At 28.2% G+C, this 16868-nt stretch overlaps 1 protein-coding gene across 2 annotated transcripts in view; it reads left to right on the forward strand.

Annotated features, from left to right (window-relative positions):
- The first annotated feature begins 7340 nt into the window (after positions 1-7340).
- Positions 7341-16868, forward strand: part of LOC129615659 (NADH dehydrogenase [ubiquinone] 1 beta subcomplex subunit 2, mitochondrial-like) — a 55098-nt gene continuing 45570 nt past the window's right edge. The window contains exons 1-3 of one of the 2 annotated variants that reach the window (XM_055530978.1): positions 7341-7475; positions 7548-7671; positions 9956-10112. In XM_055530978.1, coding sequence (XP_055386953.1) covers positions 7372-7475; positions 7548-7671; positions 9956-9976 — 249 coding nt within the window. In that variant the 5' untranslated portion in view covers positions 7341-7371 and the 3' untranslated portion in view covers positions 9977-10112. Of the gene's footprint in view, positions 7476-7547; positions 7672-9955; positions 10113-16868 lie in introns of those variants that run through there. The other variant, XM_055530977.1, reaches the window with a different exon arrangement.

Below are 16868 nucleotides of genomic sequence, written 5' to 3' on the forward strand. Positions count from 1 at the left end.
CTCTTCCCTAATTACATTTATGAATGTCGGCCTATTGCCCTCATTCATAATCATTAATTTATTGCTATATATAAATTCAAGTAGGCACTCATCTCTTTTGTTTATATTGCTGCTTCCCCAGACCGAGTGGTGGGCTTTGGCATCACTTCCTATTATAAGTTGGAAGTTCCACCTTCCACAAAAGCCCACTAGATCCTTCAGTTGCTCGTCCGGGTGGGCACAGTCCCCCGGGAGGTGGGATGAGCACACAATGAACTCTGTCCAGCCCCCGCAGGACTTCACCTTCACCAACGCAGCTACTTGATCCTTAGAACGAACAATATATTCCTATATAAAATATTGATAAAAGCAAATAAGAAGTAAAATAAATGAAATACTATTAGTCATGTGTCGTTCTCGATCGAACCAATCTTAAAGAACAAATCACTTCACTGAACTTAGCTGATTAGTTCACTTCTTCAAAAGCGAATCGTTCACTAAGAATTCCAATTCTCTTTTTTAGTTATTATAACAAATTACGGATCAAATATATTTTATTTACAACTGGTAATTGATTTACATTTTATATATTTCCTTATTTCTTTCTGTACTAATATAAATATAATACAAGTAAAATTTAACGATATACTACATCCAATACACATAAAAACGAACGACATATGCAATGTTGATAAAAGCAAATGATAAGTAAAATAAACGAAATACTATACACACAAAAGTTACCCAATCAGTTGCCTTATATAAATACAATACAAGTAAAATTGAACGATATACTAAATCCAATACACATGAAAACGAACGATATACTCGTATATGGAATATTGATAAAAGCAAAGGAGAAGTAAAATAAATGAAATACTATACACACAAAAGTGACCGAATCAATTGTTAATATATATACAATACAAGTAAAATTAAACGATATACTAAATCCAATTTTATAACAAGTAAAAACGTTTCAGTCGGTATGAACCGATTGAATTATACCCTGCACCTTTCATTGTTGTATAGCAGTTACTCAAACCTGTGAAACCATTCTATAGAAACTTCACGGATATGTCTGACCTATAATTGAACACACAACTACCAAGTTTCATGAATCTGACTTTATTATTTTTCCAAATATTTAAAATTAGCTTTTGGAGTTGTATGGCAGGTGCCCGAACCTGCCAAACAATTCCACTAAAACTTCGCTAATATATCTGATCTATAATTGGATACACAACTGCCAAGTTTCATGAATCTAACTTTATTACTTTTCCAAATATTTGATATAAGCTTTTGGACTTGTATGGGAGCCACTCGAACCTGTCAAGCAATTCTAACAAAACTTCAGAAATATCTTTGACCTATAATTGGACACACAACTGCCAAGTTTCATGAATCTGACTTTATTATTTTGCCGAATATAAAAAATTTGCTTTTGGAGTTGTATGGCAGCCACCCGAACCGGTGCAGCTATCTCATTAAAACTTTTAGAGCATATGTAGAATATGATTGGACACATGTGTACAAAATTTTATATTTGTACCTTTATTAGTTTTTGAAATAATTAAAATAGACTCTTTGAGTTGTATGGCAGCTACCCGAGCCCGTTGTCCGAATTGGTCCAATAACAATAGGGTTCGTCCTTGGCACAAAAGAAGCAACTTGTGAAAGTTTGGTGTCGATTGCATTATTCGTTTTTGAGTTATCGTGCGATCGGACGGACGGACGGACGGACGGACATGTCTAAATCAACGCAGAATTTTACGCTGAGCAAGAATATATATATATGTCCATACCGCAGATGACTCCTTCAAGTAGTTACAAACTCCATACCAAAGTTAATATACCCTTCACGAAGTGCAAGGTATAAAAACAAACGATATACTCCTATATGAAATATTGACAAAAGCAAACGAGAAGTAAAATAAATGAAATTCTATACATACAAAAGTGATCGAATCAGTTACAAATATAAATTCAATCCAAGTAAAATTGAACGATATACTAAATCCACACAAACAAATAAAAACGAACAAGACCTGAAATGAAATTTTATTCTGAACAAATAAAAGTATTGTATAAAACGAGGCATGAAGTATATGTGCAATACAAATAAAAACCAAAGTATATCTATTAATAAGTAGTTCGACTCTCCGTTTACATCACACTAATGCAATCACTCACCAATGTTTGATTTAAGCAGTGTACCTTCTTATTTTCATTTTTATACACATAAGAATTTTTGGGAGAGGAAAAGAGTACGCAATAGAATGTTTGCCTGTTTTTTTATAATATATTTTTAAAATCGGAATATATTGAAAATATTTTTAATTTTTAATGTTAAGCGTTTGTAATTTATCATTATTAATAAATAGATTATCTCTAAATTTTTTATTTTTATTTCAATCTTAATAAATTTAAAACATATGTCCTATAAATCGGTAATGATTATATTTCATAAAGTATTAATCAGCATGCATACACCTTTTTTTCTTTATAAATTACTTTATTTCTATGTCACTATCTGATACTGTGTATGTACTCTACCAGGTACATGGAAATGTACATTCATACATGAAATTTCAAGCTCTTTTGCTTTCATACATTCGAATTTTTTACCTAAAAAAATTAAAAATAAAAAATTAAAAATTATAAATAAATATTTTTTTTTAAAATGAAAAAAAAATATTGCTATTATCAAAATAAAAATAACAAAATTTAATTTACTTAATTTAATTTTATTTCAGTTCAATGTTTTTGATACACTCGTTTCTTTACAATATTTTGTTTCTCTCTTGCCTACACAACTCTTATTACCATCTATTTATAAATAAAAATGGAATATTTTTTTAGAAATTGGAAGTGAAATGCGAACGAAAACTAACGGAATGGAACGAGTCGGACTACTTATTATAGATATACTTTGATAAAAACGAACGAGAACTGATCAATTTTAAATAAAACGTGATACAAATAAAATTGACCGATTTGACCGAGTACGCTCAAATAAATAGGTGTTGCGTGATATAAATGCCCCGAGGGTGTTGCGTCAAAGGATGCAGAGGCAATAGTGCACGAAAAAAGGAGAACGTAAATGCTGCACTTACATTTACTTTGCCAAAGAACGAGGTCATCAGGGATAAAAGTGTACTAGCATTAGGAAAAACGAATTCGACACCACTGAAGTATTTTTAATTTGTAAGAACTTTAAATTTTATTTTGTTGTCTGTGGCAAATATAATTTATACAAGTACCTACTAATGTTAAGATTTTAACAATTAAAATAAGTATGAAATTTAATCTCCAATAAATGAAAATTAAAAAAATTTGTGAATTTAGTTGACACAGGTACATTTATGTCATAAAATTAATTGCTTTTCTTATCACAAATTACTAGTTTTAAGAAAAATGGGTAAAATTTAATTTTTTTATGTAAAAATCTCATGTAGTTTTTTCAAAAACAATTTTGTTATGTATTTATTATTTTGGTTTTAATTAAAAAATATAAAACCTGTAGTTTATTATACTGTAATTTGTTACCTGGAATAAGTAACTAGTTTAAACTAGTTAATAAGAACAAAAAATTTAATTTTGTTAATATTTAAACGAAATAAAACAATATCTGCATATTTTTTTTTATTTAGTCGTTTTTTTTCAAGCATTCAAAATCACCATGAACATTTCCAATTTTTTCGAAAACACCTAATACGAGAATATATTTTATATATGTAAGTCGCAAATAAAAGTGACCAAATTAAAAATCTACCTAAATAAGAAAATTTAAAGACTGGACTAATTGATTTATAAAATATTTAAAAAGGGTATAATAATTATGATAGTTTTTGACCTACATATGTTAAATAAAAGAAAAAACTAAAACAAAAAATCATAATAAGTTAACGCATTAAATAAATTAAACAAAAGTTTAAAAAAATTATGATAGCATTTCAGTTTTTTTTTTCGAGGATTAGAAATAAAAATATTTAATTATAATTATTTTTATTCTATAAATTTCTTATAAGAAATAATAAACTTAAACTCAAATGGTTAAAAATTTTTATATCTTCAAATTTAAGAAATTATTAACAGTTTTTTAAGTAAAAGTTTAAATTTTTCTCTACGTTTTTTTAAACTTTTAAAATAAATAAAAACATTTTGCGGTTCAAACCTTATTGTTAATTTATTATAAATTCGAAGAGCCATATATTTATAACCAAAAAAACATGCAATTACATGCGCAGAAGAGAAATGAACGAAATTAAAGATTGAACGAGATTTTATAATCGGTCAGTGAAAAAAAGTAGTTCGTTCAGAACGAATCTAATTTCAAAAATTTAACTAATTTTTTCTTGTATTGCAATCTTTAAATATTGAACAGAGTTTGGAAGACTTTTTTTAAAAAATTTTTCTAATCGTTTATTATCACTACCATTTATTATTATCACGTAAAACGTAAGCACTAGTAAGGTAGAAAAAGTTTGAATTTTATTTTTTTCTAATTAAAAATTTGAAAAAAGTTAATCTTGTGGAAAATTTATTATATTAAAAAGGGTCCTCTATAGATTCCATAAGGGCTGTGAACTACTTATTTGTTCGCGAACGAACTATTCTTAAAAAACAAATCACTTACCTGAACTTAGTTTACTAAGATTAATTCACTTCTTCAAAAATGAATCGTTCATTGTTTACTAAGAATTTCAATTCTCTTTTTTTCTTATTAAAAAAAACTACTCCATATACATATTTTTTTACAATATGCATAAATATTTAAAAAAGGATAATAATTATGATCGTTTTTTACCTAAAAATTTTAAATAATCAAAAAAACTAAAAAAAACTAATTACAAGTTTTCATTCTAACCCGTTAGGATTACAGCAAATTAAACAAAACCTATACTAATTTCGTATACTAAATCCTGTACTAATTTTTCTTTAGTTCTTTTTATTCTAATTATTATAATAGAATTTTTTTTCTATATCGAATAATTATTCCATAAATTTCCTATTAAAAATAAGAAATTTAAACTCAAATGATTTAAAATTTATATTTTTTGAAATTTAAGAAATTATTTACTATTTAACTGTCTCAAATAAAAGTTTTCAATAAAAGTTTTAATTTTTTTCTATTTAAAATGGTTTTAAACTTTTTGGTTTAAATAAGCTACATTTTGTGGATTAAAAATTATATAATATTACTAACAAAGAACAATGCTGAAAAGTTTGGAAAGAAAATGGACTCAGTACAAAGAAAATGCGATCATTATACCCTGCACTTCGTGAAGGGTACATTCATTTTGGCATGAAATTTGTAACCACTTGAAGGAGTCGTCTTCGGTATGGACATATAACTATATTCTTGCTCGGCGTAAAATTCTGCAAATTTAGACATGTATTTCCGTCCGTCCGATCGCACGATAACTCATAAACAAATAATGCAATTGACACCAAACTTTCACAAGTTTTTTCTTTTGTGCAAAGGACGGCTGCTATTGTAATTGGACCAATTCGGACAACGGGTTCGGGTAGCTGCCATACAACTCCGAAAGTTAATTTTAAATATTAAGAAAAATAATAAAGTTGGATTCATAAAACTCAGCAGTCGTGTGTCCAATTTCAGGTCAGATATATTTCTGAAGTTTTGGTGGAATTGCTTGACAGGTTCGGGTAACTGCCATACAACTCCGAAAGTTAATTTTAAACATTTGGAAAAATATTAAGGCTAGATTCATGAAACTCATGAAACTAGGCCATCGTGTGCCCACTTATAGATCAGACATCACATTCGTAAAGTTTCTATCGAGTGGTTTGGCAGCTTCAAGTAATTACCATTTAGCGATCAAAATTATTTCTAAATATTTCAAAAACAAATTTTTAAACTCAGATTATCAAAGTGTAGGGTATTATTCAGTTGGTTTATACCGACTGAAACGTTTTTACTTGTTTCAACTTAAAAATCTTATTAGCTTAAGGACATACTATTAGTAACTTTAGGATAAAATACTATTTGTTCCTAATTTTCATAAAAGAAAGTTTGATTAAATCAAAACTCATTACATATTTGGTCTGTCTGGAATAAAACTTGAAAAAACTTTAAAAAGAGAAAAAATGACGAAATTTCTGGAAAAAGGAAAAAAAAATTCACATTCAGAAAACTTGAAAAAACTTTGAAGAACTTTCTAAATATGTGACAAATGTCAAATTTAAAAGGATTTATCAAACATAAACATATATTTTTCGGTTGTACCAAAAAACGAAAATTTTAATTTTGGATTATAAAAGTGTGAAACTTAGAAAAAAACCATTTGTGAATACATTCTGTTTAATTATTTATATTATTTTTAATTAAAAATTTAAAAAAAAAATGATTGTTGATGAAAAAGTTTTTGACATAACCAAGAAAATGTTTGTTCAAAATGGCACATGTTTCCAGAGTTGTAAAATTTAAAAAGTTTTTAAAACACTAAATTTTACTTTACAATACTTGAAAAAACTTATTATAAACATTGAGAAAAAGAAAATGTCATCATTTTTTTCTCATTTTTGTTCAAAAAGTATTCCAGACGCTTTGCATGCAAAAACTTTATAAAGCTTTTAAAAGGTTATAAAAACTTTCTTATACCAGACAGACCTATTCTTCTCTTTAAAATTTACCATAAGTATGCATAGTAATATAATTAAATAAATAAAACATATGATAACTATATTTTATAATCGGTTAGTGAAAAAAAGTGGTCCATTTAAACCGGGTCACTGAAAGGAACGATATTGCCAATTATTACTGTGAACTATCACTCGCTCTTAGGGTACAAGCCTTTTGTCACAGCCATGTTATGGGAATATGACGTATGTATATGCGGTAATGTCGTTTTACCGCTATATTTAGGATTAGTTATTTAATTTCGAGCAATAAAATAATAATAATGACTTTTTAAAAAATTTAAAAACATAAATTTTTGGTTGCGTTCATTTGACTTTTTTAATATTACTGCGCGCATTTCTGTATTCTTTCTCAGCGTCTTCGTGTCAATCAAAGATTTTCAATCATAATTGAGGTTGATGAAGATTGACAATGTAAACATATATGCTCATAAAATGAACTTTGTGTTATATATTTTTATTGATTTTATTTTCTAAGAATTGACATTTTGAATTCAAAACCTGTGTTCTTTTCGATGTCAAATAACAGTATATATATTTGGTGGATTCTAGCGATTTTCTGTTCCAAAATTTATATGAGTAATCTAGCTACCTTTCTTGTGTGACGGCAACACTGTATTCATGCTATATATTCAAGTTTCAGAAAATATTTATTTGTCAACTCCTAGAAAAGCATTGGTTCATTTTGATATGAGAAATTGTTAGTGAAAAAACTCTAATTTAGCAATGGCATTATTATATAAGGTAATACCAAATCAAACCTTACGTTATGTTTTAAGTAAGAGTATATGGAATCTGAATAGCAGACAGCAGAGGAATTCAGGACACGCGTGAGTTAAATTTGTTTTACTAAATGCTTATGCAATAGGAACAGAAAAATTCAGTTTAATAATGTATTCTAGGGTATCATATCGTATTGCGCCGACTGTTCACTCTAAGGCAACTCATTTGGGAGCTAATTTAGTTGGAGCCGCAATGTGGTGGTGGATTATATGGCACTTATGGCATGAATATGAGCATATAACGGTAAATTGATTTATATGTATTATATAGGATTTGCAATATTTTCGTTGTCTACTTATTTCAAGTTAATTAAGTTGTGCATAAGTGCATACTTAGTTTTAATAATGCGAGTTCCATTTTTAGATTTGAGATATTCAAATTTAATACTTTATTACGTTTCGAATTATATAACAAAGCACCGTCCATCATTCTCACGAATATGTAGGTTTCATGGATAATATAAAACATGTATGGATTCAGTATCCATATATGTATGTATGTAGAATAGCATTAGATCATTTTGAGATTTACAGTTCCATCAATTTTACTTCTTAAGGGTCTTTCAGTCATTTGTTTTTGTAGTTTGCGCCGGTGATCTTTGTCAAAGCAAATGATAATACGGAAGTACATTTTTCCTAAAAGTTTCACAAAAAGAGATATTTTGCAAAAGAGGTATTTTGCCATAATATATCACATTTATATTGAATATGGATACACTTTTTGGACACAGTATAAAGGCGGTGTCACAATTCTATTTTGAAATTCAGAGTAGGTAGACACAATATTAAGTTGAAAATATGCCAAGAGTGCTTATTAACCGAGTTTTCCTAACATTGCTTTTTGCAAAATTAACTACCCCGAGAATATCATATGGCGTCCTTCTTTGATATACCCCTTGAAGTCTTTGATTTCAGTTATTTCAAATAGTAAAAAATTAGTTTAGATTGACTTTAAGTGTCTGTAACTCGAAATCTTTTAGGTTGTGATCATTGTATCCATACAAAAATTTTGTTTACTTATAAGGTTCTATAATATGGTATATAGCAGTGCACTTACGAGTCAGCTAATTAGATGACCGTATGAAGCTTGTAAGCAGATCAGAACACGGTCGATAGCGTAAAGATTCTCAAAAATCTCAATTCGCAACAAAATCAATTTAAGGAGTTTATTCAATATTTTAAGAAAATTTTTGATGACTATTTGTAAACTATTTTAGTCGGTGCAAGACAAAACTCAATTTTAGTTTGTTTTATATTGAAAAGGCAGAAATTGAAAAAATTCAACTGAAACTATGCCTATACTTATATTGTTGACAATTATTTTCTTTGTAAATTTTAAAGCGGCAATGTCAATGGTTGGTATAGGAAATACCCTTTTCAAGCAATAGTTGCCTAAGTATAAAATTTTGTTATTGCCTAAACATGAAACAGTGCAATTTCCAAAGAAAAATTTCATGCAATTCTATAACTTTTGTTTGAGTGTTACTTTCAAAGTGAAAAAGGCGAATTTTTATTATTTAACATACAAAGTTCATTGATTTATAGCACTAACTAGATTTTCGTTAGTAAAATTTCATTTTAGTTGTAAGAGTTTTTACAGCTGTTATACAACTCAAAAAACAAGTTGTTCATATATATGTATATTGAAGCTAAGGATTGCAATGATTTAAATTTTTAAGGAAAATATTGATTAATAAATTTCACCTACACAATCAACTATTAAAGCTGCTCTAAAACAACTCCAAAAAGAATTTATTCATAGAAGACTAACGTGGTGCTTGTTTCATAACGGAGTTAATGTTCTACTAATACACCCAACTCTTTTTTTACACGGTCTTCGTTGGAACGTATCTACCTGCTACTCATATTAAAATTGAGGATGTGTTCCACAATTTTAAAAACCCGTGTAAGATCAAAAAAAGAGTTTTAGGTTGACCTAAAAACCGTGCAAAAAAAGTATAATATTAACCAACAACTATTATAATAAAAAAAACATATACATATTTAATGTACATTAATATTAAAAACAAAAACAAAATACAGTTCAAACATGATTAAAAAAGTATAAAATAAATCTGTGGCAAAAAGAAATAATCGCTAAAATCGACTTTAGCGAAAATTAGATAAATATGCTATAATGTTCTCCATATTCATATCTATGTTCTAAAAAATTCTGGTGTCTCTATCATGTAATTTAGCAAAGGTATTAAAATTTTTCCTTTTTTATTTTAGTGTTAATAATGAAATAATAGCATATGGAATAATTGGTAATATATGTATAATTTAATCATTAAAATATTTTCAACTAATGTCTTTATATCTAACAAGTCCCAATACTCAATATTCAAGTCCCAAATTAATTTTACGAAATATTACGAATTTTTGGCTTTGTTGCTGGTTTTTTCTTTAAATGCCACTGATCGTGTCATATTTTTTATTATTTCTTTTTTTTTAAGTAAAAAAGAGTTTAATATATTAAAAAATCTCAGGATATTATTTTATTTTATTTGATTTTATTTTATTCTCAGGATATTATACACATTTTTTAAAAAGCTTCCCATTAAAATTCTGTTGCACGAAAAAGAAAGAAAGGTAGGAGGGAAGATAATTTCATTTTAAAAATTTGAAATTCATATTTCAGTATGGTTTCAAATGTTAATGAGGACGGAGGTATGTTTTTTCATGCACATTTTGTATTTCCCAATAAGGTAAGTTGAGTAGTGTCGGCTAACAAAAATGTTATTAAAAGTAATATAGGTTACTTATAAAATTGTTTCAAATAATTTCAGTTAGTTTTTAAGTTATTAAAAATAAATATGTATGTACCTACTTCCAATAAATTTTTTTTTTATTAATTATTTTAAAACTATTTCAAACATGTTATATTGAGTGCTTCAAAAATTTTGCTGTGTTCTTTTTTCATATTTTATTAGCAGGTAAACAAGAGCAATCTATTTATAAAATGTCCCTTCATGTGTATGTATGACCTATCTTAATTCTAAACGGAAAGAATATTATATAAAGAACAAAAATTTTAAAATACCTGTTATTTTACAGTCGGAATTTTTGAGTCATTTGGTAAAATACCATTTATTTCAAAAAATAAAAAAATATTCAAATCCGGTCATAAAAATATATGATTGTTTTTTCCAAACATTTTAAATATTTTTTTTTCTTAGATAATTGATATAAATGATGTAAGTTTTTAATATTTTTTCAAATAAAAATAGAGGTAAAATTTTGAAGTTTATATAAAATTTGTACTTAACAAATAGAATTTGATTGTATTTTAGATATTATTTTCTAATTCTCTCTTAAAATTTTTTCTTTACTATGTATTTATATCAATATTCATTAATTATATTTTCAACTTGACACCAAAGTTACTCCCTATATCTTGAGTTAACTTACCTTACGTTATGAGAAAAAAAAGCTGTTCACATGAAAATAATGAAATGTTTTCAGTAACATATAAAACGTTGAAGGCGAAGGATGTGCTTGTTGTTTTTCCGCTTTTTTTTTTAATTTTAAAATAATTATCAATGAAAATATTAATATATTTTCTTGATTTTTCAAATATATTTTCTAAATTTTACCTTCTTAAAAAATAGCCACTTCGATTTAAAAAAACCCATATAAAATAAGGTCGTGCTTTCAAGTTTCTCTCTGAACATTGGGACTTGTTAGATATAAAGACATTATTTTCAACGTAATTGTCTAAAATAGTTAAACCGTTTTTAAGCGTTTATTTCAAAATTATAGTTTATTTATTTTTATTCTTTTTTTTATTTTCATATTATTTTTTTATTTTTATATTATTTTTATTTATTTATATTCTTATTGTTCCTTATGATTTTGAACTTATTTGTATACTCAAGGAATAATAAGTAAGAATTACTTTAGCTTTTATTCCAAATTGCAAAATTTAAAAACATATCGTCCTAATATCTTAAACCCAAGTTAGATGAAAATAAAATTTTGGAACAAAAAGTTAAATAAACTTTAGTATCTTGACCTTGTGCGAAACAATTTGGAAGAAGAGACAAAGCTTTTAAATAAACATAAAAAAAATTTGAATAAAGGTCGTTTAAAGTCGTTTAAATTGTCGTTTAAATTGTACAAAATAGACAAAAGTTAAAAAACCAAATAACAATCATAAGTAGAAGAAAATTTTGCAACCTAACAAACTGCTTTTGAACCTTGATCTTATAAGTAACTCGTAGAAATTATAAAAAACAAGACAAAAAATTATGAAAATTTTTATTTTTATTCTTATGTAAATTAGCAAAAATCGATTTTAGAGATTATTCCTTTTTGCCACAGAAATAAAAAACAAAATATAATCCAAACATATTAATATTTAATTTACGCAATAATGTTACCTTTTTGTTTTAAGTAAATCCAAACAAAAATTATATTGGTACTAAAACTTATAAAAAACAAATATTTTTTTCTTCGACACACTTTTAAATACAATTATGTTTACATTCTTAATGATAACGCAATTTTGAAAAACACACATATAAAGTGCGACTAAGAAAATTCTGGGAATTTCCCCAGTTATATTTTTACCGACCGTATTGTGTAAACAATAGGTAGGTTTGTGATGGCAACAAATTTTGCATATCGAGTTTTCGGTGGGAACGTACTTCTCCATAGTAGGGAAGTGTAAATAAACTATTTTTAGCAACCTTTCGGTCAGTCGATCTGTCGGTCTGTCGGTCTGTCCGTCTGTCGGTCTGTGTGTGCACGCGTGTATCTCAAGTTCGGCTGAACCGATTTTGATGAAATTTTATATGCAAGTTTGTTTCCACCATGGCACGGATCGATCAACTTTTGGTATATATCAGGCCTCGGGAACTGCACTTTTTAGCGGGCCTGTTTTACATTTTTCACCATTTTGAAGAAAGTATTCAACCGATTTACTTGAAATTTCATATATAAGCTTTGCTCGATCATACGCAAAAATTCCTAACTTTTGGAAGAAATCAGGCATCAGCAACTGGGCGTTTACTACGGGCCAAATATACATTTTTGTGTATATAAAGAGAAATAATCAACCGATTTCATTGAAATTTAATATATGAATTCCCCGTATTAAAACAATGAACATTTAAATTTTTTGGAAAGATCAGGCATCGGGCCAAACATACACTTTTGTGTATATAAAGAGAAATAATCAACCGATTTCATTGAAATTTAATATATGAATTCCTCATATTAAAGCAATGCACATATAACTTTTTTGGAAAGATCAGGGCTCGAGAACTGATTTGCGGGCCGATTTTACATTTTTCACCATATCCACAGAACAAATTGATGGAATTTCTTGAAATTTGATATTTGAGTTCTGGTTGTTGCCGAAACTAAGTGGCGAGCATTTAAGGGAATTCAGATAGCACAAAGCGAAACTCTACTAAAAGCCAAATTTACATTTTTCTAAGTATGTTAACTATAAGCTTACTAATGTCCTAAAAATTGGAAAGAAGTATTTAACAGACATTTTTATAATATTCTGTAACACTTTCATTTAACTAGACAATACACAATGCGGTCGGTTATGTGCTGACCACATCAGATTTTTTTAACTGGGTGTACAAAAATTATTTGAATTTAGAATAAATAATTCGTGTAAAGAAAAATATTTTTTGCTTTTTGTGGACCGTGTTATTTCAAAATCAAGAGAGTTGGGTGTATGTTATTAGGAACTATAGAAAATTCTAGTATGGGCGTCTTCAATCATTTTCCAGTATATATTTTCATAATTATTTGTAATATGGCACTTTCTTTTCCCACATAATTTTCTCCCGAATTCGAGTACTTTTTGATCGTATTGATTGTCATTTTTTGATTTTGCTTGCATTTATTTATGTGTTACTTATACATTACGAAAATTAACTGTTAAAATTGGCTAATTTTGTAGAAAAGGAAAACAGGTAAGAAAAAATAATTTTTTTATTAATTATAAAACATCCCTTAACATATTAAGAGTTGCTTTATTTGCATATGACAGTCATTTGCGAGTTAAAACTGATTGACGTTACTGATTTGATCGTCAAATTAATGGCATTCTAGAAAAGCAAAAAGTAGTTGAATTTCACTCAAGAAACTAGTACGACCATATGTGTCTATAACTGTGCCTTTGTTGGGGAGGTGTTTAATGTTTTAATAAGTTTAATATCAGGTAAATTTTGCTATATATAATATATTACAGGGTGATTCAGTAAGAAGTTAGGATGCATATACCATCGGGTAAACGGTTGAAAATGAGTAAAATTTTTGTTCGGAACATATGTTAGTGTTGAATTAGAGCCATTTTTAAGCTAAAGGAATTTTATGTAAATTTGTCAAAATTTTAACACATTTAAGTTTTTTTTTGTTTAGAACTTCCGTCTATATACAGGGTGGCGCAAAAAGAACGATATGGTTTGAATTCTTGATAACTTTTTTATTTAAATGAAAATATTAATTTTTTTTTGGTAAATACAAATATACAAATGGCAATTTTTTTCGGTTTAAATATAAAAAATTATACCCGGCAAGTGGTAGCCATTAGCTGCTTCGCAAATTCGTGCTCTTTCCAGCACATTTTCCATCACTTTTCGCAAAATATCAGGCGTAATGGCTCTGATCTCGTCCCGAATATTGTTTTTTAGCTCGTTTATGGTCTGTGGCTAATTTACGCCTTTTCTTTTAAATAATCCAAAAGAAAACAGTCTGGTGCTGTTAAATCTGGTGAACGCGGAGGCCAACTAAAAAGACTTCTGCGCGAAATAATGCGATCACCAGAAATGTCCCGTAAAATAGCCATTGTTTCCCTTGCAATATGAGCAGTGGCTCCATCTTGCTGAAATCACAACTGTGGATGATTTTACACTGCTGGCCTCAAAAAGTTTTCCAGCGTAGTTCTATAGAGAGCGCCTTTAACGGTAACGGCGTCGCCATGTCCATCTGCAAAGAAATATGGGACAATTATCCTTTCGGACGATATACCGCACCAAACAGTACATTTAAGTGGGTGTAATTGGCGCTGATGTACTGCTCGTGGGCTCTCCGTCGCCCATATTCTGCAGTTTTGCTTATAAACAAAACCATTTAATTGTAAGTGAGCTTCATCGCTCATTATCAAATTGTGTATGAAATTTGGATTTTCTTCTGCTTTTTGTTGGAAAGAAATGGCATAATCAAGCCTTTGTTGATAGTCTATCGGCTTCAACTCTTAGCTGAATTTTATATGGGAACATGCGTATTGAGACCAAAATTCTCTGAAGGGATCTTCGTGATAGTCCCAGCTGTGTCGAACGTCTCCTTGTACGTTTCTTACTGATGCATTTTCTTCAAAATGTCTTACCAGGCGGTTTATTATTGCTGCAGAGGGCAGATTCCGCACATTGAAATATCACCGATATGCTCGCCGAGTTAAAGTAACTGACCTGTGATTTTGATAGCAAAATTCTATGATTTTTGTTCGCTGCAGCGTTGTGTACTGCTCCATTAAAAATTTTCCAAGCCTTGTTTACAAGATTCTGAAATAAAAAAAGAAAAAAATTAATAAATAAAAAAGTTATCAAGAATTCAAAACATATCGTTCTTTTTGCGCCACCCTGATGTACATATATATACCAAAAAGAGGAAATTTACTAGCACAAATAAAAAAAACTAAAAGACTATCAACATACCGACCACCAGACGCTGAAAAAGTTGGAAGAATACTAAAAAAAACGATAAGAAAGGAAAAATAAATAAATACGTTTTTTATTCTTAACTTCCGTATATATATTATGTCGATAAAATTCTATTATGTAAAGTTTGCGCAAAATTTCATACATTTTTTTACTACACAAAAGACCTTTTCATAAACACAGTATATCGCGATATATGGCGAGAACTGCGCTATATTTGTGTTCATAAACAAATGTTGCTAATCAAGTTTGTTCATAAAATTTGCTAATTTATCATTTCGTCTATTTTACAAAAAATATTTAAATTACCATGGCTAGCGCAGTTAAATCTTTAATCAGGAAAGTAGGAAGAATACTAGAAAAAGTGAAAGAAAAAATAAATAAAGGCGAACGTGAAAAAAGAATATTACTATAGGTTTAAATAAATAGCAAAATTCTATGTGTTAATTTTTGACCGATCAACTTTGACCTATTAGACAGGTTAGATTTCTTTTGAACAGATTCAATACGATAGCTTCTGACCCAATTACCTTATCAAGCTTGGAGTGTATTGTGAAGTGCGGAACACAGAACAAAACCAAAAGCATCGTTAGTCGCGAGTATAAAAAGAATGGGACCCAAATCTAATAAAAAGAATAAAAAGAATGAAAATTCTTTTATTTCTTTTTTTAAAAAGAATAAAAATTCAATAAAAAGAATGGGACTGCGGATCGCCGGACACAGTAGACATCAAACAGAGTCGAACGGAGGGAAACTTGATATGATCTACATGTAAAATAGAAATAGGTCCATATTAAATTACAAAAATAAAAACCTATACTAACCAAATGACATCGATTTGGCCACCCTCTCCTATAGTCTTAATAGTATCAGAGACAAACCTTATAAAGAACATATGCCCTTCGTTTGTACTGGTAACATACGATTTTCTTCCAAGCCGAAGGAAAAACGGTAGACACTAGTGCATGAATATACACTAAAAAGTGTTCAATATATTTTATATTAACAAGAACACTATCTTCATGTTGTTCTAGATCGTTGCACGACATAAAAAGCTTTATGTTATAGTTCTTGTTTTTTTTTTCTTTTTCTTTCGATATTAATTGTCGTTTGCACATATCAAGTAAAATAGAATAAAGCTTTCTCCAATTTAACGTATGTTTGTTGTGCACTGTAAAACTGTACACGATATTCAAATAACTGTACACTACAAGTGTTTGTTATTGTATATATTCAGTGATCGACATGCCAAAAAAGAAAAGCAAAATAAGAAGTTGAAAAACATAAAACAAAAAGCAAAAGGAAAAAGAAGTCAAGGACCAACAGCAAACCATAATTTATGGTTTGCTGTAAATAATTTGTATGTTTTTCCTCAAGTTATTTTCCATTGCAATTATTTTTTAGCATGGAAAAAACCATTGAAGAAGTTCATATGTCCTTTTTGTTTACTTAAAAGTTTTTATTTTCATGTATTATAAGAGAAATGAACAATTAAAGGCATTTAATTGATTCGTTTTAGGTTCTTAACTGAAACCTCTAATTGAAATCTTAAAATTAATATTTTGCTTAATTGTTGTTGGTCTTTAATAATTAAAAATTATATTTCTGTAGATTTATTGGTAAATGATAATAGTTATATATATACAAATGTAACCTATACCAACAAATCACAATATTAAACATGCTACGATTTTCTTGGATATAAACAAGTTTTCAGTAAACATTTGTAATAAAAGGAAAATATGTCCGTCTACCAAAA

The sequence above is a fragment of the Condylostylus longicornis genome, unplaced genomic scaffold (assembly GCF_029603195.1).
Source record: "Condylostylus longicornis isolate FDR11 unplaced genomic scaffold, ASM2960319v2 ptg000143l, whole genome shotgun sequence".
Taxonomy (NCBI): domain Eukaryota; kingdom Metazoa; phylum Arthropoda; class Insecta; order Diptera; family Dolichopodidae; genus Condylostylus; species Condylostylus longicornis.